Here is a 19,855-nt window from a genome sequence, read left to right as displayed (position 1 = left end):
TTGTGTTTATTTATGTGGCAGGTTGGCAGGGCCCAGGCCTGGGGGATGGGGGAAGTTGGAGAATAAAAGAAAATGTGAATATCAGGCTGGAATGGCCAGGGGGAGGAAAGCCCCTCCCCAGTCCCTATTTATAGGCTTTGTGTCCTGCAGGTGAGAGACCTGCCAGGAGCAGAGCAGGGGCCAGGTCGCCCCGGGGTGTACCCTCCCCCAGCGCAAAACTGGGTTAATGCCTCAGGGAGATTTTCGTAACCCAAGTCCAGGGGAAAGTCTGGCATGGGTGTTCCCTCCTCTCCCTCCCCACCCTACAGTGGCACCTGAGCCTCAGGTCCTCTTGGCCCTCCCCCAGGGTGGTGATCATGAACTCGATCCTGGAGCGCATGTGTGCTGACGTGCTGCAGCAGACAGCCACGCAGATCAAGTTTCCCTCCACTGGGGTGGACACGATGCCCTACTGGAACTTGCTGCCCCCCAAGCGGCCCATCAAGGAGGTGCTGACGGACATCTTTGCCAAGGTGCTGGAGAAGGGCTGGGTGGACAGCCGCTCCATCCACATCTTTGACACCCTGCTGCACATGGGCGGTGTCTACTGGTTCTGCAACAACCTGATTAAGGTACTTAGGCTGGAGTGGCTGTGGGCCGACATGGGTCCTGTCTGCTGGCTCCCCACACCTGGCCTGGTCTGCCAGGCTTCCCTGAGAGGCTGCCGTGAGCCGGGTGGCCTCCCCGGGATGCCTCGCCTCAGAGTTGCCTCGTTGGGGAGCTCTGGCCAGAGACTGGGATTCAGCCTGAGGGGCGGAGCAACATCTGGGGCCCCCTCTGTGGGCCTTACCTGGATAGCCATGCTGGGGCGGCAGGGTGTAGGAGCCCCAGATCCCGGGCCCCCAGCTCCTAAACTGCTCCCCTTCCTGCACACCAGTGCTGGAGTGGCAGGGTGTCAGAACCCCAGATCCCGGGCCTCCGGCTCCTGAACTGCCCCCCTTCCTGCGCACTAGGAGCTGCTGAAGGAGACGCGGAAGGAGCACACGCTGCGAGCAGTGGAGTTGCTCTACTCCATCTTCTGCCTGGACATGCAGCAAGTGACCCTGGTCCTGCTGGGCCACATCCTGCCTGGCCTGCTCACTGACTCCTCCAAGTGGCACAGCCTCATGGACCCCCCGGGCACTGCTCTTGCCAAGTAAGATTCTCTTCAGAGCTTACCCTGCTCCGGCCACCCAGGGTCAGGCACCCCTCGCCTGGTGCCATCCTGGGAGACTGGGCTTTGGGGAGCCCAGTCAGACACAGAAAGCTCTTGGGGCACCTCTCACTGTCCCCCTTTTTCTGGAACCCTTTGCCAGGCTGGCCGTGTGGTGTGCCCTCAGTTCCTACTCCTCCCACAAGGGACAGGCGTCCACCCGCCAGAAGAAGAGACACCGCGAAGACATTGAGGTAGGCCCCCAACAGCCGCCCTCCCTGGCTTCACTTGTTCACCAGTTTGTTACAGCATTTCCTGAGGATTCCCCAGGCAAAGGGAAGCAAATGTGGCCCCTGCCCTTGGGGCAGCCATGCCCGGGCATGATTGGTCAGGAATCTGCATGGGTGATTTGTGTGGCCGCAGCCTGCCCATGGGCACAAGGGGCCTGTCAGATTGTGGGAGGGGTTGAGCAGAGAGGGGCTGAGGCCTTGCTGGCCGTGCTGACCTCACTCAAATCGGAGCTCAAGCTCTTTTCCCTGACAGCTGGAAACGGGGGGGTTTAGGGGTGTATAACAGTGACTTTCACACCCTCTAGGATTATATCAGCCTCTTCCCCCTGGACGATGTGCAGCCTTCAAAGTTGATGCGACTGCTGAGCTCCAATGAGGACGATGCCAACATCCTTTCGAGCCCCAGTGAGTGTGTGGGCTGGCGGCACGCCGCTCCCTTTCCTGGGAATTCACTCTCCGATGCTGCCACTCTGCCGCTGCTCCAGCTGCAGGCATCTTTGCAGCTGGTCAGAGAGGGTGTGGCAGGGACCTGCTGTTCTAGCCTCCAAGGGGGTGCTCTGTGTCCTGTCCCTGGAGAAGAGGTTGCTGTTCTCACTCCCTGAGGGTTAAAGCTCCTCTGCCCAGGTCCAGCCCAGCCCACAGTTGTTCCCCCGCAGCCCTCCTGCCCCCTCCCTTACCCCAGGGTTGAGGGGATGACAAGCTACCCAAGTGAGTTCACCGCCTCAGGCACAGCCTGTGCCGTTGACTCACCAGCTCTGACCTTCCTTCCTTCCCCCAAAACATGTCCTGAGAGGCCCGGGCTGGGGCATCCATCCCCACCTTCCTGCCTAAAGAGCACACCCCCCCTGCCCCACCACTTCCCTGGAGGTCATCCTTTTCACTGTCCTCTCCTCCCTGCCAGGCTTACTGCCAAGGGCTCCTTCTGTGGCATTTTTCCTGTTTCCAGAGATTTCTCCTGAGCCTGAACTTTTCTCTGAAGCCTTTTAGGAACTAGGGGACCAACTATACACTTGATCAGAAGAAAGATACTAGGTCTGCCAGCTATAAGCGCTGTGACCTTTAGCTAGCGACTGAGCCAGCCCCCGTCTGGGTCTCCTCATCTGTAAATGGGGTGTTGTGAGGAGTAAGCAGCTTAGGAAGTACCAAGATCGGCCCCTGGCCCTGTGTGCTCGCCACACGTTAATTTTTCTCTCATTCCATTGGGATCTCTGTATCTGAGGCCCCTCTGTGCCCTTTTTTTGTTTTGTTTTTTTGTTTTTTTGAGTTGGAGTCTCCCTCTGTTGCCCAGGCTGGAGTGCAGTGGCGTGATCTCAGCTCACTGCAACCTCCGCCTCCTGGGTTTAAGTAATTTTCCTGTCTCAGCCTCCTGAGTCGCTGGGACTACAGGCGCCTGCCACAATATCTGGCTAATTTTTGTATTTTTAGTAGAGACGGGGTTTCACCATATTGGTCAGGCTGGTCTTGAACTCCTGAATTCAGATGATCCACCCGCCTTGGCCTCCCAAAGTGCTGGGATTACAGTCGTGAGCCACCATGCCCGGCCTGTTTTTTTGAGACACGGTTTCGCTCTGTTGCTCAGGCTGGAGTGCAGTGGCACCATCTCGGCTCACTGCAGCCTTATTCTCCTAGGCTCAAGCAGTCTGCCTTAGCCTCCCAAGGAGCTGGGACTGCAGGCTTTGGCACCACACCCAGCGAATTTTTGTGTTTTTTGTAGAGATGAGGTCTCGCTAGTTGCCAAGGCTGGTCTCGAACTCCTGGACTCAAGCGATCCTCCTGTCTCCGCCTCCCAAAATGCTGGGATTACAGGTGTGAGCCACCGCACCCGGCCTCCCTTTGTGCTCTTGATCTCAGGGTCTTCTCTGGGCTCTCCATGTACCAGTTACCTCCGATGGGTGAAGGTCGGGTGGGGGCATCCCTGGGGGGCACCACTTTTGCACTCAGCAGGCTGTTTCCCAGCGCTCCGTCTGCTCCGTCCCACAGCAGACCGATCCATGAGCAGCTCCCTGTCAGCCTCTCAGCTCCACACGGTCAACATGCGGGACCCTCTGAACCGAGTCCTAGGTGAGTTCCCCACCCCTGCTGCTGAACCTGGGGCTAAGCTGGACGAGTCCCTGGCCTCATGGAGGCCGGGAGACCTTGTCAGCTGGAAGGGGCCTTGCGGCACCCCTCCCTTCCCCCTCCATGCCCCTCATTGTTGGCTGTCTTGGCCCCCAGGCTCCTGTCTAGTTCCCCCTCCTCCCCTCCCCTCTTGCTTTTTATGTTTTCTCTCTCTGACACCCCATTTTGGGGACATGCTCAGCATGTGTTTCTTTTCCCTTTTCAGTCCCACCTTCTCCCAGAGTGTGACCTCACCCTCTCTCATGGAACTCCCTCCTGTCACTCTCCCCCCACTCTCCACAGCCAACCTGTTCCTGCTCATCTCCTCCATCCTGGGGTCTCGCACCGCTGGCCCTCACACCCAGTTCGTGCAGTGGTTCATGGAGGAGTGTGTGGACTGCCTGGAGCAGGGCGGCCGTGGCAGTGTCCTGCAGTTCATGCCCTTCACCACTGTGAGTACCACCTTCCCGGCTCTCCCACTGGTGCTGGGGCCTCAGGGCAGCCCTTGGAGCAGGGAGGGGCCTCCTTCCCCCTGGGACAGCACACCCGCCACCAGCTGTCCTGCAAGCAGCATCTGTCTGTCTGTGGCAGGTGTCGGAACTGGTGAAGGTGTCAGCCATGTCCAGCCCCAAGGTAGTTCTGGCCATCACGGACCTCAGCCTCCCCCTGGGCCGCCAGGTGGCTGCTAAAGCCATTGCTGCACTCTGAGGGGCTTGGCATGGCCGCAGTGGGGGCTGGGGACTGGCGCAGCCCCAGGCGCCTCCAAGGGAAGCAGTGAGGAAAGATGAGGCATCGTGGCTCACATCCGCTCCGCATGGTGCAAGAGCCTCTGGTGGCTTCCAGTTCCCCGCTCCTGACTCCTGACCTCCAGGATATCTCCCGGTTTCTTCTTTTGAAATTTCCTTTCCATCTGCTGGCACCTGAGGAGTGTGAGCAGCCTGGACCACAAGCCCGTGGTCACCCCTGTGTGCGCCCGCCCCGGCCCAGCAGTAGTCTTACCTCTGAGGAACTTTCTAGACACAGAGTATGTGTGTGTGTGTGTGTGTGTGTGTGTGTGTATATATATATATATATATTTTGTAATATGTGAGGGAAATCTCCCTTCGTTCATGTGTAAATAAAGCTCCTCATGGATCCCTTTGTGACTGTGTGTGCTGTTGGTGTTGGTGCCACCCGGGGCAGGGCACAGTGTCCTCTCCCTGGACTCCCTGTGCTGTGGCTGGGGAAGGCTCACTCCCGTGGTGAGGAGGAGGAAGAGGTACAGAGGTGGCAGGGCTCAGGGTCCTATGTGGGCTTGCTCAGCTGGAGAAGGGCCAGGGGAAACCAGCTTCCCTTCCTTGGAGCCAAGTTGGCCTGCCTGCTGCCCCCTCCCCCAAAGCCAGCTGTACCCTGAAAGGGGAGAGGCTTTGGCTCAGGGCCCCACAGTGCTGGGGCAGGGTGGCCTGCCCTGCTGTCTCCCGAACCTGGTCCAACCCCACCCACACTCTGACTAGTCTGGGATTTGATCTGTTGCCTCCAAAAAAGGACTGGGGGATGGGAGGCGGGGGGGGGGGGGATGAGGGGCTGGACCTTTCTTTAACCCTTCCTTGCCTGCCTCACACATCTCTGAGCCCCTAGATGGATGACTGTGAGCTGGCAGTGGGCACTTCCGACCCTGCTTTCTGAGGAGCCATGGGCCGGGGAGGTGGGAGGGACGGAGGAGCTGAGGAGGAGAAGGCTTGGGCAGATAGTGGACTGGGGACTGGTGGGGGTACCCCAAAGCCACACAGGAGTCTTTGGCTGCAGGCAGGCCTCACACCTGTGGTGTGGTCCCTGGCCCCCCTACTTGACACAGCTCCCCACCCTCCTGGGCTGTGAGCTTAGTGCTCTTCAGCCCAGGGCTGCCACAAGCAGGAAGTGACCAGCTGGGGTGAGTGCAGAGACCAAGTCTGAGGAAAGAAGCTCTGACCCCAGTGGTCACCTTGAACTTGGCTTCCACTTTGTGGGCAACTTGATGGATGGGCTCAAGTTTATGGAAGATGGTAAATGACAAGCCTGGTGCAGATGCTCAGCACTCCCTGGCTTCATCTTGTCTGGCTGTGTCTGGCCTGTTAAGCCCACCCAGACCCCACGCCCTCTCCTTTCCGGTTCCCGTGGTCCCCATGCCTCTGTCTTCCGTGCCAGGCTGTGGCTGCTCGAGTGCAGACCATGTCTGCCTTGTTTCCTGCTGTGTCCCCAGCACTTAGCCCAGCATCTGCACAGAGTAGGTGCTCAGATAAATATGTGCTAACTGAATGAATGTCAGGCGAACTTGAGAACCTTCCTCCTCCTCCCTGGACCTCCTCCCCGACCTCCGTCTGGCCTCTCCCACCCTCAGCCACCTCCCCAGCCCCTGGCCAGGCACCAGCTGGACTCAAGAAGGAGGAAGGACATGACTGGAGGCAAACACTTTATTATCCTGAAGTTCAGTTACAATGTGACAGTGGAGGGGACACTGGTGAGTGGGTGGTGAAGAGGTGGAGGGTGACAGTCAAGCTTCCTTTCACACACACGCCTGACATGATTCCTCCTGTCTGCTCCCTCCCACATCCCCAGTCCCCGTCCAGCAAGGCAAATGTCCAGGCACCTGCCCGGCCCTAAAAAGAGTCACAGTCCTGACCCTCGTTGGGGCAGGGCAGGTGTCCTGAGGGCACCCAGAAAAACAGAAGACACATTGGTGATGTTCGGGAGTCAAACCATGTCCTGAAAGTCTTATGAAGAAAAACGAGATTCCCCAGCAAATTCGTGGGACCCCAGGGCCATGCCTCCCAGCTCTGGCTGCCTCTGCTTGTCCGGGGACCTCACACCCAAGGGGATGCAGGGGCCGCTGTGCAGTCGGCTGAGGCCAGAGTGAGGGGTGCAAGGACCCAGATGGGGAACACTGCTGTTTAAATATTAAACAGGGATTTCTTGTCTCCCACGTGGGAGACCTGATACTCTCAAGGGTCCCAGGTGGGGACCCTCGGGACCAGGGGCTCACTGCGGCTTATCCCAGTGCCCACTGCAGAGCCAGGGCTGGGGAGCAGTCACAGTAATAAATACTTGGTATTTACCTATCTACCTCCCAGTCCAGGGGATGGGAGGACAGGAGCTTTTTCTCACTGCTACAGGCAGGAGAATGAAACTCAGAAATGCAGGGAAGGACACACAGGCCTGGGGCTCCGTTCTGCTCTTCCCTGTCTTTAAATATGAGGCTTAAATAGGCATAAATATTAAATAGAGATAAATACATGGGATGGGGAGGGCTTGGCTCAGGGCTGGGCAACGTGGCGTAGAACGCGGTACACCAGCTCCAGGAAGCTCTGCAGATGGGAGGCAACCAGGACGCCTCCCGCCCGGCGCTGGAAGGCAGAGGCGAAGGCTGGCATGGCACCCTGGGTGGGCTGCAGGGCAGGGGCCATTCCCAGTTCTTCCACCTGTGGGGGAAAGCTGTGATCAGTGGTTGGGCCCTTCTGAGTGGGCGTTATTACAAATGAGGAAATGCTGGGGGCTGACAGCATGGACAAGGCCCACACACAGGCTCGGCTGCAGTGCCCAGAATGCCAGCATGACCTTGGCCACCCTGCCCAACAAGGCTCACCTGCTGCCAGATGGTGGTGGCAAAGTCAGCGACGTCCAGCTGCAGTGTGTCCAAGGTGGGGCCCAACTCCGGGGAGATCCCTTCCAGGGCCTGCAGGAGCCCCTGGTAGAGGAAGAGGCCGCTATGGAGTTGGCTCAAGCAGCCTGTCTGTGAGACAGAGTGGAAGAGTTAGAGGGTGCTGCCTGAGACACGTCAGGCCCCCAGCTTGGAACCTGGAGACCTGGGGGAGCCCATGGGTGTCCCTCCTCTCCTTCCCCCTCCTCATCAGCCTTATCCTTTCCTGACACTCACCAGCTGCAGGGCCTGGCTGGAGCAGCTGCTCAGGGGAGCCCAGGGGATGCCCAGAGAGTGTCCGAGCAGCACCAGCTCCTCGGGGTGGCACAGCTTGTAGGTGGCACACTGGGGATGGAAGGATGCTGAGTGAGACTCGCCGTGGCCGGGTCGCTGCTCCTTCCCGGGTCCTCCCCGACTCTCTGGTCTTTCCCCTCCCTCCATGTCTTGCCAGGCTCTTCAGTTCCTCTCTGCCCTGCACCCCCACTCTCTGATCTCACAGGAGCACTTGCCCTTTCTCCTGAATGTGATGCCTCCACTCCCATCCCAGCCAGCCCTCCTGAGCACCGTCCCCACCAAGGTCCTCCTCCCCAAGTCCCTTCCCAGCCTTCCCCAGCTCCACTGCTCCTAATATTCTCCCATGTTCCTTCCCGAGGATGTCGGCCCTGCAGTTCCATCCCCCTTAGCTCTCCCCACCGGGCTTCCCTCCACAGCCCTCTTGCCCGCCTCACTCACCAGCTTCTCCTGGAGCGCCGCGCCATCGCCCTGGATCTTTCTCACTTGCTCTAAGCACTTGAGCAGGAAGCTCTGGGGCAGGGAGCTGGCAGGGCCCAGGGGGGTGGCTTCCTGCACTGTCCAGAGTGCGCTGTGCCACAGCAGCAGCTGCAGGGCTGGGGACAGAGCGGGCTCAGGAGACATGCTGTTCCCTATCACCTGAGGCCCTCTCAGGGACACTGGGTGCCTTTAATCCCCATTCTCAGAACGGGGATCCCCAGCCCCTCTGTCACACCAGCCTCCCTCCCATGCCAGGGCAGGCGGCTCTCCCATCCTGGGCCAAGACACTCACCCATCAGCTTCATGGGGCTCTGGGCGGCAGGTCCAGCCATGGGTCTGGGTGGGGCTGGGCTGCAGGCTCCGGGCTGTTTTGGGGCCCAGCTCTAGGGGGGCCTTTATACATAACCCCATGGAGGCCTGGGAGGAAATTACCTGGGGCCACGACTAAAGCTTAGTAATAACTTCCCAGGATTTATGCAAATTTGGTGTCCAAGACAATGCAGGGGAGTTGGCACAAAAAGCTGTTTGCGAAAGTTTTGTGAAATTGTGGAATCTCTGATCCTCCTTTGACGTCGCCTTGCCCCCCTCAAACTCCCTTCCTCCAGCTGCCCCACCCAGGCCTGAATGGCCCCAGGGTGTTTGAACAGAACAGCCGAACAAAGGCTGAGCCGCTGATAGACGCCTGGAGGCGGCAGCAGCCTGTGGGGAAGTGGCAGCTGAGTCGGAGTCTCCCTCTCTGCTCTGGCAGACTTGCGGGGGCAGTATCCTTTGCCCCTCTCCTTTGGGATTCTCAAGCCTGTCTCCCAAGCCCCCAAATTCTAAGAGAGAAGAAAGAAGCTGGTTGCCCCCATTCTTACCCCCAAACTCTCCGGAGGCTGCCTGTCTGGGAGACCTCCTGAGGGCCCCTACCTGAGATAAGGACATTGGGTCTTGGCTGCTGTGCCCACCCCACACTTGGATAGGCACCATCGAAAGTTCCAGGCTGTCCTGTCCCAAGCTGATTAGCTGGGAACTCCCCCAGAAACCCCCCCCACCCACCATGACTCATTTGGCTAAGCCCCTAGAATCCCGGTAGAGCCCAGAGGAAACCGGATGTCTGTCCCGAATGAGGCAAGACCCTTCGAGGCGATTGGCTCACCTGACCTTCACCTCCTCGTGCACGACCCTGACAGTAGGGTCCCCAAGAGCTTTGGAACTGGGGTATTGGGACACGTGACTTCCCTGGCCATTCACCTTGAAGTGGACACGGGCTGGGGTGAGACAGGGGAAACTGCTCCATCTTCTCATCCTAGAACCATGCAGCGTTAATGCTGGAAGGGACCTTGGAGTCGATTCCAACACTGTGAACTAGGCCAGGGAAGGAAGTGCCTTGCCCAAGGTCATGGTGAGTGACAGAATTACAGCCTGGGCCTCTGGCTCAGGCCTGAACGTTTTCTTTTTCTTTTTCTTTTTCTTTTTTCCAGACAGAGTCTCGGTCTGTCGCCCAGGCTGGAGTGCAGTGGTGCGATCTCTGCTCACTGCAAGCTCCGCCTCCCGGGTTCACGCCATTCTCTTGCCTCAGCCTCCCGAGTAGCCGGAACTACAGGCGCCCACCACCACGCCTGGCTAATTTTTTGTATTTTTAGTAGAGATGGGGTTTCACCATGTTAGCCAGGATGGTCTCGATCTCCTGACCTTGTGATCCACCCGCCTCGGCCTCCCAAAGTGCTGGGATTACAGGCGTGAGCCACTGCTCCCGGCCTAGGCCTGAACGTTTTCTACAGGCCACAGGGCCTGCCTGGGGCAGTCTGACTGACCACACCCAAGACTGTCACCTTCTGTCCTAATTTACCCCAGTGTGCCAAGAAACAGACATCGCTGGATGAGAAGTGGGCGCGGTGACTGGGTGGGGCCATCTCTGGTGCTTGGGGGCCCCCTGGTGGTCACCAATGGCAGGGACGTCACCTGCTGATCTTAACACAGTGTTATCTGGTCCCCGGTCCTGCAGCTCCGCCTCAGCTCCGTGGCTCAGCACCTTGCACTGATGGGGCCCAGCTCTGGGCCCAGCTCCCTGGGAGTAGAGGGTGGGTTTTTGTTGTTGTTGTTGTTTTTGTTTTTTTGAGATGGAGTTTTGCTTGTTGCTCAGGCTAGAGTGCAATGGCACGATCTCGGCTCACTACAACCTCCGCCTCCCTGGTTCAAGTGATTTTCCTGCCTCAGCCTCCCAAGTAGTTGGGATTACAGGTATGCATCACCATGCTCATCTAATTTTGTATTTTTAGTAGAGGTGGGATTTCACCATGTTGGTGGTCAGGCTGGTCTCGAACTCCTGACCTCAGGTGATCCACCTGCCTCGGCCTCCCAAAGTGCTGGGATTACAGGCATGAGCCACTGCACCTGGTCTTGAGGGTGGGTTTTTAACAGGACCATGGAAGGCAGGAGCTCCACATTCTTAAACACGTTGCCTGGCAACTATTGCATTGCATACCTCTTATACATCAGGCACTTTTTTTTTTTTTTTTCAGACAGAGTTTGGCTCTTGTTGCCCAGACTGGAGTGGCTGGAGTGCAATGGCACAATCTCGGCTCACTGCAACCTCTGCCTCCTGGGTTCAAGCGATTCTCCTGCCTCAGCCTCCTGAGTAGCTGGGATTACAGGCATGTGCCACCACTGCCACCACAGCCGGCTAATTTTGTATTTTTAGTAGAGACAGGATTTCTCCATGTTGGCCAGGCTGGTCTCAAACTCCTGACCTTAGGTGATCCGCCTGCCTCAGCCTCCCAAAGTGCTGGGATTACAGGCATGAGCCACTGCGCCTGGCCACATCAGGCACCTTTTATTACACTTTTGTCATTTTTTTTTGCGGGGGGAAACAGGGTCTCACTCTGTCCCCCAGCCTGGAGTGCCGTGGTACAATCACAGCTCACTGCAGTCTCTACCTCCCAGGCTCAAGCGATCCTCCCACTTTAACCTCCCGAGTAGCTGGGACCACAGGCGTGGACCATCAAGCTCAGCTAATTTTTGTATTTTTTTTGCAGAGAGGGGGTTTCACCATGTTGCCCAGGCTGGTCTCGAACTCCTGGGCTCAAGCCATCCACCCACCTTGGCCTCCCAAAGTGCTGGGATTACAGGTGTGAGACACTTTCGTCATTTCATCCTGTCAACCAACTGGTGTGTTGTAGCCAAGAGAGGGCCTCAGAGAAGTGAAAAAACTTGTTCAAGATCACAGAACTAGCTGGTGGCTGAGCCAGGTAGGATTTGCAGTTAGATCATATTCCTAAGCCCCTGCTGTTTCTGTGACACTACTTTCCTGTCAATAAAGCTGTACATCTTGAATAACGGCTCAATCCAGACTTCAGAGAATAAAGACCAAACAGAGAGTGAGGGCTCATTACCACCTGCCATGACACATGGGGCTGAGCTGGACTGTAGGCTCAGAAGCCACAGTGATCTGACAGGGGGCAGGCTCCAGAGACCCCCGTTATTCATCCTTCCAGCATCCAGAAGGCTCTCCCAGGTATTTCTTCATGGTTAGAAGTGGCTGGCACCTTCCCCTCCCGCTTCCTGTTTTCATCTGGTACTGGGCTTAGAGCATCTTTGTACAGGATCTGGAGTAACTCTCATTTGTTGCAGGGGGGAGCGTAGATTGTAAAAAACCCTCCTTGGATGGCAACTTGGTAGTGTCTAGTTAATGTGGAAATGTGTATGTCCCCTGACCAAGCAACTCTACTTTTCCAGTATGCCTCAGAGCATGAGTACGCAGACCTGAGTATGTATACTGATGTACACTGAGTTAGGAATGGCTTTTACACTTTTTTTTTTCTTTGAGACCAAGTCTCGCTCTGTCACCCAGGCTGGAGTGCAGTGGAATGATCTTGGCTCACTGCAACCTCCGCCTCCTTGGTTCAAGCGATTCTCCTGCCTCAGCCTCCCAAGTAGCTGGGATTACAGGTGTGCACCACCATGCCTGGCTAATTTTTTTATTTTTAGTAGAGACGGGGTTTTGCTATGTTGGCCAGGCTGGTCTCGAACTGTTGATCTCAAGTGATCTGCCTGCCTCAGCCTCCCAAAGTGCTGGGATTACAGGTGTGAGCCGTGGCACCCGGCCGGCTTTTACACTTTTAAAGGGTTAGAGGAAAATTTTTAAAAAGATTATTTTATAAAATGTAAAAATCATATGAAATTCAAATCTCAATGTCTATAAAAAATTCATGTATGTATTGTTTATAGCTGCTTTTGTGCTAGAAAGATAGGGCAGAGTAGTTGTGACAGAGACCATATGGCCCACAAGCCTAAAAAATTGACTATCTGGATCTTTGAGTTTGCAAACTATATACATAGTATATATGTACCAGGAGACATATACAGAGCTGCTTTTTTCTTCATTATTATTTTTTTAGAGACAGGGTCTCTCTCTGTTGCCCAGGCTGGAGTGCAGTGGCATGATCTTGGCTCATTGCAGCCTCGACTGCCCAGGCTCAAGCGATCCTCCCACCTCAGCCTCCTGAGTAGCTGAGACTAGAGGTGTGCACCACCATGCCTGGCTAATTTTTTTATTTTTTATTTTTTTTGAGATGGAGTCTCGCTCTGTCACCCAGGCTGGAGTGCAGTGATGTGATCTCAGCTCACTGCAACCTCCGCCTCCTGGGTTCAAGAGATTCTTCTGCCTCAGCCTCCTGAGTAGCCGGGATTACAGGCGCCTGCCACCATGCCTGGCTAATTTTTGTATTTTTAGTAGAGATGGGGTTTCACCATGTTGGCCAGGCTAGTCTCAAACTCCTGACCTTAAGTGATCCACTTGCCTCGATGTCCCAAAGTGCAGGGATTACAGGCGTGAGTCACCATGCCTGGCCGTAATTTTTTGATTTTTCGTAGACACAGTCTCCCTATGTTGCCCAGGCTGGTCTTGAACTACTGGCCTCAAGTGATCCTCCTGCCTTGGCCTCCTAAAAAGTGTTAGGATTACAGGCGGGAGCCACTGCACCTGGCCAGAGATGTTCTTTTGAACATTGTTATAGTAAACCAATGGAAATGCATTTGCAATGCCCGTCAGCATGGGAATAGCTAGATAGATACTGGTCCCTTCATACTATGTATGCCTCCCAACCTGTCCAGAGTGAAGACTCTGAGAGGAAAGGGACTTTGTTTGTTTGTTTGTTTGTTTATTTATTTTTGAGATGGAGTCTCACTCTTTTTGCCCAGGCCAGAGTGCAGTGGCGCTATCTCGGCTCACTGCAAGCTCCGCCTTCTGGATTCACGCCATTCTCCTGCCTCAGCCTCCCGAGTAGCTGGGACTACAGGCGCCCACCACCATGCCCAGCTAATTGTTTGTATTTTTAGTAGAGATGGGGTTTCACCGTGTTAGCCAGGATGGTCTCAATCTCCTGACCTCATGATCCGCCCGCCTCGGCCTCCCAAAGTGCTGGGATTACATGCGTGAGCCACCACGCCTGGCCGGGACTTTGTTTTATTCAGTTGTATTCTCAGTGCCCAGAACAGTGCTTGGCATGGACATCAACATGATTTGGTCTCAAAAATGATATTGAGCGAAAACAGAGCAAATTACAGTTCTGTAATACATCAGTTACAAGAATTTTAAAACTCAATACTGGCCGGGCCTGGTGATTCATGCCTGTAATCCCAGCACGTAGGGAGCCTGAGATAGGAGGATTGCTTGTGAGCCCAAGAGTTTAAGATCAGCGTGGGCAACATAAGGAGACCCTGTCTCTACAAAAAAATTAAAAAATTAGCCGGGCATGGTGGTGCAAGCCTGTAGTTCTAGCTACCTGGGAGGTTGAGGTGGGGGGATCGCTTGAGTCAGGGAGGTTGAGGCTGCAGTGAGCTCTGATCACCCCACTGCAGTCCAGCCTGGATGACAGAGTGAGACCCTGTCCTTGAAAAATAAATAAATAAAATTGATGTGGTTTGGCTCTGTCTGCTCACCCAAATCTCATGTTGAATTGTGATTCTGAGTGTTAGAGGTGGGGCCTGGTGGGAGGTAAGTGTGTAGCACCTTCCCTTTTGCCTTGTGTTTTTCTCCTCCTGCTCCCGCCATGGAAACGTGATTACTTCCCCTTTGTCTTCCACCCCTTAGTCTTATAAGTTTCCTGAGGCCTCCCGAGAAGCAGAAGCCTGTACAGCCCGCAGAACCATGAGCCGATGAAGCCTCTTTTCTTTATAAATCACCCTGTCTCAGGTATGTCTTTATAGCAGTGTGAGAACAGACTAATTCAATAATAAAATGAATAAAAGCTCAATATTATTCTTGTTTTTTTTGAGACAGGGTCTCACTCTGTCACTTAGGCTGGAAAGCAGTGGCGTAATCTTGGCTCACTGCAATCTCCGCCCCCAGGGCTCAAGGGATCCTTCCACCTGCTCCCAAGTAGCTGGGACTGCAGGTGCGCACCACCGTGCCTGCCTAATTTTTTTTTTTTTTTTTTTTTTTTTTGAGATGGAGTCTCTCTCTGTCGCCAGGCTGGAGTGTTATGGCGAAATCTCTGCTCACTGCAACCTCTGACTCTCGGGTTCAAGCAATTCTTCTGTCTCAGCCTCCCGAGTAGCTGAGATTACAGGCACGCACCACCATGCACAGCTAAGTTTTGTATTTTTAGTAGAGACGAGGTTTCACCATGTTGGTCAAGGATGGTCTCGATCTCCTGACCATGTGATCTGCCCACCTCGGCCTCCCAAAGTGCTGGGATTACAGGCGTGAGCCAACACACCCGGCCCCTTTTAGACATTAAAAAAAAAAAGTGACACTGAATTTCTTCAGGAAATTAGAAGCCACGCCAACAAGGTTCATCCAGACAGTGGATGAAGAAGCCTCCAGACAGGGAGCAGACGGAAAAATGGCCCATAGACCTTACGTGGGCAAGAACCAGGGAATCATGGCGAATGACCCCAGCTCTCTGGAAGAGGGTGATAAACTCTCTCCGGTCACTTACAACCAAGGCTGAAGATTGATAACCTCTTGTGAGGCTGGGCTCCTCAGGAAGGATGCTCATTACAGCTACAAACATTGAACAGGCTGGAAAGGGCCTCAGGCAGCTGTGCCTGCCATATGTATGTCTCCGGATCACAGGAGGCTGAGGCAGGAGAATTGCTTGAACCCGGAGGCAGAAGTTGCAGTGAGCCAAGACTGCATCATTGCACTCCGGCCTAGGAGACAGAGCAAGACTCTGCCTCAAAAAACAAAGCAAAACAAAACAAAACAAAAACCTTTATTGCTAAAAATGCTAACAATCATCTGTGCCTTCAGCAAGTCCTAACCTTTTTGCTAGTGAAGGGTCTTGCCTCATGTTGATGACCACTCACTGATTAGGGTGGTCGCTGCTGAAGTTTGGGGTGACTGTAGCAATTTCTTTCTTTTTTTTTTTCTTATTTTTGTTTTTATTTTTCCTAGTGCCTTCAGGTGAAAACAATTTCTTAAAATAAGAAAATAATGAAATTTTCTGCACCAATTGACTTTTCTTTTTTCATTTTTGTTTGTTTTGTTTTGTTTTGAGATGGAGTCTCCCTCTGTTGCCCAGGCTGGAGTGCAGTGGCATGATCCCAGCTCACTGCAAGCTCCACCTCCCGGGTTCAAGCAATTTTCCTGCCTCAGCCTCCCAAGTAGCTGGGATTACAGGCTCCCACCACCATGCCCGTCTCATTTTTGTATTTTTAGTAGGGGCGAGATTTTACCACGTTGGCCAGGCTGGTCTCAAACTCTTGACCTCAGGTGATCCGCACAACTTGGCCTCCCAAAGTGCTGGGATTACAGGCGTGAGCCACCGCACCCGGCCGACTCTTCATTTCTAGAAAGGTTTCTCTGTAGCATATGATGCTGTTTGACATCGTTCTATCCACAGTAGAACTTCTTTCAAAAGTCAATCCTGGCCCACAGCACCTTGTGAGGCTGAGGTGGGTGGATCACCTGAAGTCAGGAGTCTGAGACCAGCCTGGCCAACATGGTGAAACCCTGTGTCTTCCAAAAATACAAAAAAATTAGCTGGGCGTGGTGGCGTGCACCTGTAGTCCCAGCTACTGGGGAGGCTGAGGTGGGAGAACCTCTTGGACCTGGGAGGTGGAGGTTGCAGTGAGCCAAGATCATGCCACTGCACTGCACTCCAGCCTGGGTGACAGAGCAAGACTCCATCTCAAAAAAAAAAAGAAAGAAAAATGGAGTCAATCCTCTCAAACTGCTGCTGCTTTATCAACTAAGTATATGTAATATCCTAAATCTTTGTTGCCATTTCAGCAATGTTCACAGCATCTTCACCAGGAGTAGTTTCCATCTCAAGAAACCACTTTCCTTGCTCATCCATAGAAGCAATTCCTCATCTGTTCAAATGTTATCATGGGATAGCAGCAATTCAGTCCCATCTTCAGGCTCCAATTTTTTTTTTTTTTTTTTGTAGAGACGAGGTCTTGCTATGTTACCCAGGTTGGTTTGGAACTTCTGAGCTCAAGTTATCCTCCTGTCCTGGCCTCCCAAATTGCTGAGATTGCAGGTGTGAGCCACTGGGCCTGGCCTCAGGGTCCACTTCTAATTCTAGTTCTTTTGCTATTTCTACATCTGCAGTTTTTTCCTCCACTGAAGTATGTCTTCAGCGCCTCAAAGTCACCCATGAAGGTTGTAATCAACTTCTCTTAAACTCCTGCTAATGTTAATTTTTTGAGATGGAGCCTTGCTTTTGTTGCCCAGGCTGGAGTGCAATGGCATGATCTCGGCTCACTGCAACCTCTGCCTCCCAGGTTCAAGCGATTCTCCTGCCTCAGCTTCCCAAATAGCTGGGGTTACAGGAAAGCGCCACCATGCCCAGCTAATTTTGTATTTTTAGTAGAGATGGGGTTTCACCATGTTGGTCAGGCTGGTCTTGAACTCCTGTCCTCAAGTGATCCACCCGCTTCATCTTCCCAAAGTGCTGGAGTTACAGGTGTGAGCCACTGCGCTCGGCCTAATTTTTTAATTTTTTTTTTTTATACAGACGGGGTCTCACTTTGTTATTCAGGCTGCTCTTGGCCTCCTGGGCTCAAGCGGTCTTCTTGCCTCAGCCTCCCAAAGTGCTGGAATTATAGGCGTGAGCCACTGCTCCCGGCCTAATCATGAATATTCTTTTTTTGTTTTTTGAGAGAGTCTCACTCTGTCACCCAGGCTGAAGTGCAGTGGCACGATCTCAGCTCACTGCAACCTCCGTCTCCTGGATTTAAGCGATTCTCATGCCTCAGCCTCCTGAGTAGCTGGGACTACAGGTGCGTGTCACCATGCCTGACTAATTTTTGTATTTTTTTTTTTTTAGTGGAGACAGAGTTTCACCATGTTGGCCAGCTTGGTCTCAAACTCCTGACCTCAGTTTATCCACCCGCCTGAGCCTCCCAAAGTGCTGGGATTACAGGCATGAGCCGCCACGTCTGGCCCTAATCATGAATATTCTTAATGGCATCTAGAATGATGAATGCTTTCTAGGTTTTCAGTTTACCCAGATCCATCAGGGGAATCACTATGGCAGCTCTAGCCTTACAAAATGTATTTCTTAAAAAAGACTTGAAAGTTGAAATTACTTCTTCATCCATGGGCTGCAGAATGGATGTGTTGGCAGGAATGAAAACAATATTATTTCCCTGGTACCCCTCCATCAGATCCCTTGGGTAATCAGGTGCATTGTCAATCAGCAGTAATAACTTCAAAAAAAATCTTTTATTTGGCCGAGCGTGGTGGCTCACGCCTGTAATTCCAGCTACTTAGGAGGCTGAGGCAGGAGAATCGCTTGAACCTAGAAGGCAGAGGTTGCAGTGAGCTGAGATCGTGCCACTGCACTCCAGCCTGGCCGACAGAGCCAGCTAAGGAGTTGGTCTCAACAGTGGCTTAAAATGTTCAGTAAACCATGCTGAGAACAGATGGGCTGTCATCCAGGCTTTGTTGTTCCATCCATAGAGCACAGACAGAATAGATTTAGCATCATTCTTAAGAGCCCTGGGATTTTCAGAATGGTAAGTGAGCACTGGCTTCAACTTAAAGTCACCAGATACATTAGCCCTAACAAGAGAGTCAGCCTGTACTTTGAAGCTTTGAAGCCAGGGATTGACTTCTCTTCTCTAGCTGTGAAAGTCCTAGGTGGCATCTTCTTCCAATAGAAGGCTGTTTGTCTACATTGAAAGTCTGTTTTTGAGTGTAGCCACCTTGGTCAGTGAGATTAGCTAGATCTGATGGATAACTTACTGCAGCTTCTCCATCAGCACGTGCTGCTTCACTTTGCACTTTTATGTTACAGAGATGGCTTCTTTCTTTCAACCTCACAAACCAACCTCTGTTAGCTTCTAACTTTTCTTCTGCAACTTTCTTTTTTTTTTTTTTTTTGAGACGGAGTCTCGCTTTTTCACCTAGGCTGGAGTGCAGTGGCGCAATCTTGGCTCACTGCAAGCTCCGCTTCCTGGGTTCACGCCATTCTCCTGCCTCAGCCTCTCCGAGTAGCTGGGACTACAGGTGCCCGCCACCACGCCCGGCTAATTTTTTTGTATTTTTAGTAGAGACGGGGTTTCACCATGGTCTCTCCTGACCTCGTGATCCGCCTGCCTCGGCCTCCCAAAGTGCTGGGATTACAAGCGTGAGCCACTGCGCCCGGCCTCTTCTGCAACTTTCTCACCTCTGTCTACCTTCAAAGGATTGAAGAGAGTGAGGGCCTTTCTCCGGACTAGGCTTTGGCTTAAAGGAATGTTGTGGCTGATTTGATCTTCTTTCCAGACTCAAACTTTCTCTGTATCAGCAGTAATGCTGTTCTGCTTTCGTATCATTCGTGTGTCCACTAGAGCAGCACTTTTATTATTTTTATTTTTTATTGTTTTGAGACAGAATTTCGCTCTGTCACCCAGGTTGGAGTGCAGTGGTGCGATCTTGACTCATTGTAACCTCCGCCTCCCCACTTCAAGCGATTCTCCTGCCTCAGCCTCCTAAGTAGCTGGGAATACAAGCGTGCACCACCATGCCCAGCTAATTTTTTGTATTTTTAACAGAGATGGGGTTTTACCATGTTGGCCAGGCTGGTCTTGAACTCTTTTTAAAAAATTTTTTTTGAGACAGAGTTTCACTTTTGTTACCCAGGCTGAAGTGCACAGAACACAAAGCAGCTAAATCGCGGGGCAGCAAGTGTCATGGGAGGCAGCCTGTTACCCAGGCTGAAGTGCAGTGGCGCGATCTCGGCTCACTGCAACCTCTGCCTTCTGGTTTCAAGCGTTCTCCTATCTCAGCCTCCCGAGCAGCTGGGATTACAGGCGCCCACTGCCATGCTTGGCTAATTTTTGTATTTGTAGTAGAGACGGGGTTTCACCATGTTGGCCAGGCTGGTCTCGAACTCCTGACCTTGTGATCCACCCGCCTCAGCCTCCCAAAGTGCTGAGATTACAGGTGTGAGCCACCGCGCCCAACCTGGAGCAGCACTTTTAATTTTCTTAAAGAACTCCTCCTTCACAACTTGGCTACCTGTTTTGTGCAGGAGACCTGCCTGGCTTTTGGCCTCTCTCGGCTTTCAACATGCCTTCCTCACTAAAAGCATAATCATTTTGACCTTTTGATTTAAAGTGGGAGATGTATGATTCTTTCTCCCTTTTTCTGTTTTCTTGTTTTGAGACAGGGTCTCACTGTCGCCCAGGTGGGAGTGCAGTGGCAGGATCTCAGATCACTGCAGCCTCTGCCTCCACCTCCCAGGCTCAAGGGCTCCTTCCACCTCAGGCTTCCTAGTAGCTGAGACTACAGGCACGGGCCACATGCCCAGCTAATTTTTATATTTTTTGTAGCGATAGGGTTTCATTGTGTCGCCCAGGCTGATGTCCAACTCCTGAGCTCAAGGGGTCCACCAGCCTTGGCCTCCCGAAGTGCTGGGATAACAGGCGTTGAGTCACCAGGCCTGGCCAATGACT

The 19,855-nt window shown here is 53.4% G+C and overlaps 2 protein-coding genes across 14 annotated transcripts in view; one reads left to right on the top strand and one right to left on the bottom strand.

Annotated features, from left to right (window-relative positions):
* The window catches only part of MED24 (mediator complex subunit 24), a 33,520-nt gene extending 28,828 nt beyond the window's left edge, over nt 1–4,692 (top strand). For 11 of the 13 annotated variants that reach the window (XM_032163514.2, XM_032163520.2, XM_032163517.2 and 8 more), the window contains 7 exons: nt 347–611; nt 993–1,174; nt 1,335–1,425; nt 1,767–1,866; nt 3,442–3,522; nt 3,862–4,010; nt 4,150–4,692. In XM_032163514.2, the coding sequence (XP_032019405.1) occupies nt 347–611; nt 993–1,174; nt 1,335–1,425; nt 1,767–1,866; nt 3,442–3,522; nt 3,862–4,010; nt 4,150–4,266 (985 nt within the window). In that variant the 3' untranslated portion in view covers nt 4,267–4,692. Of the gene's footprint in view, nt 1–346; nt 612–992; nt 1,175–1,334; nt 1,426–1,766; nt 1,867–3,441; nt 3,523–3,784; nt 4,011–4,149 lie in introns of those variants that run through there. The other 2 variants (XM_032163510.2, XM_058445009.1) reach the window with 2 other exon arrangements.
* Nucleotides 4,693–5,973: 1,281 nt separating this feature from the next.
* Nucleotides 5,974–8,348, bottom strand: CSF3 (colony stimulating factor 3). Its single transcript, XM_032163508.2, has 5 exons — nt 8,274–8,348; nt 7,943–8,097; nt 7,448–7,555; nt 7,157–7,303; nt 5,974–6,992 (listed from the first exon to the last, which is right to left on the bottom strand). The coding sequence occupies exons 1-5, from the start codon at nt 8,311–8,313 to the stop codon at nt 6,828–6,830; spliced, it is 615 nt and encodes a 204-aa protein (XP_032019399.1). The 5' UTR covers nt 8,314–8,348; the 3' UTR covers nt 5,974–6,827.
* Nucleotides 8,349–19,855: the final 11,507 nt, after the last annotated feature.

This window comes from Hylobates moloch, unplaced genomic scaffold (assembly GCF_009828535.3).
Source record: "Hylobates moloch isolate HMO894 unplaced genomic scaffold, HMol_V3 SCAFFOLD_10, whole genome shotgun sequence".
NCBI classification, from domain to species: Eukaryota; Metazoa; Chordata; class Mammalia; order Primates; family Hylobatidae; genus Hylobates; species Hylobates moloch.
Note: the sequence above shows the minus strand (reverse complement) of the source record. Positions and strands in the feature narration are given on the sequence as shown.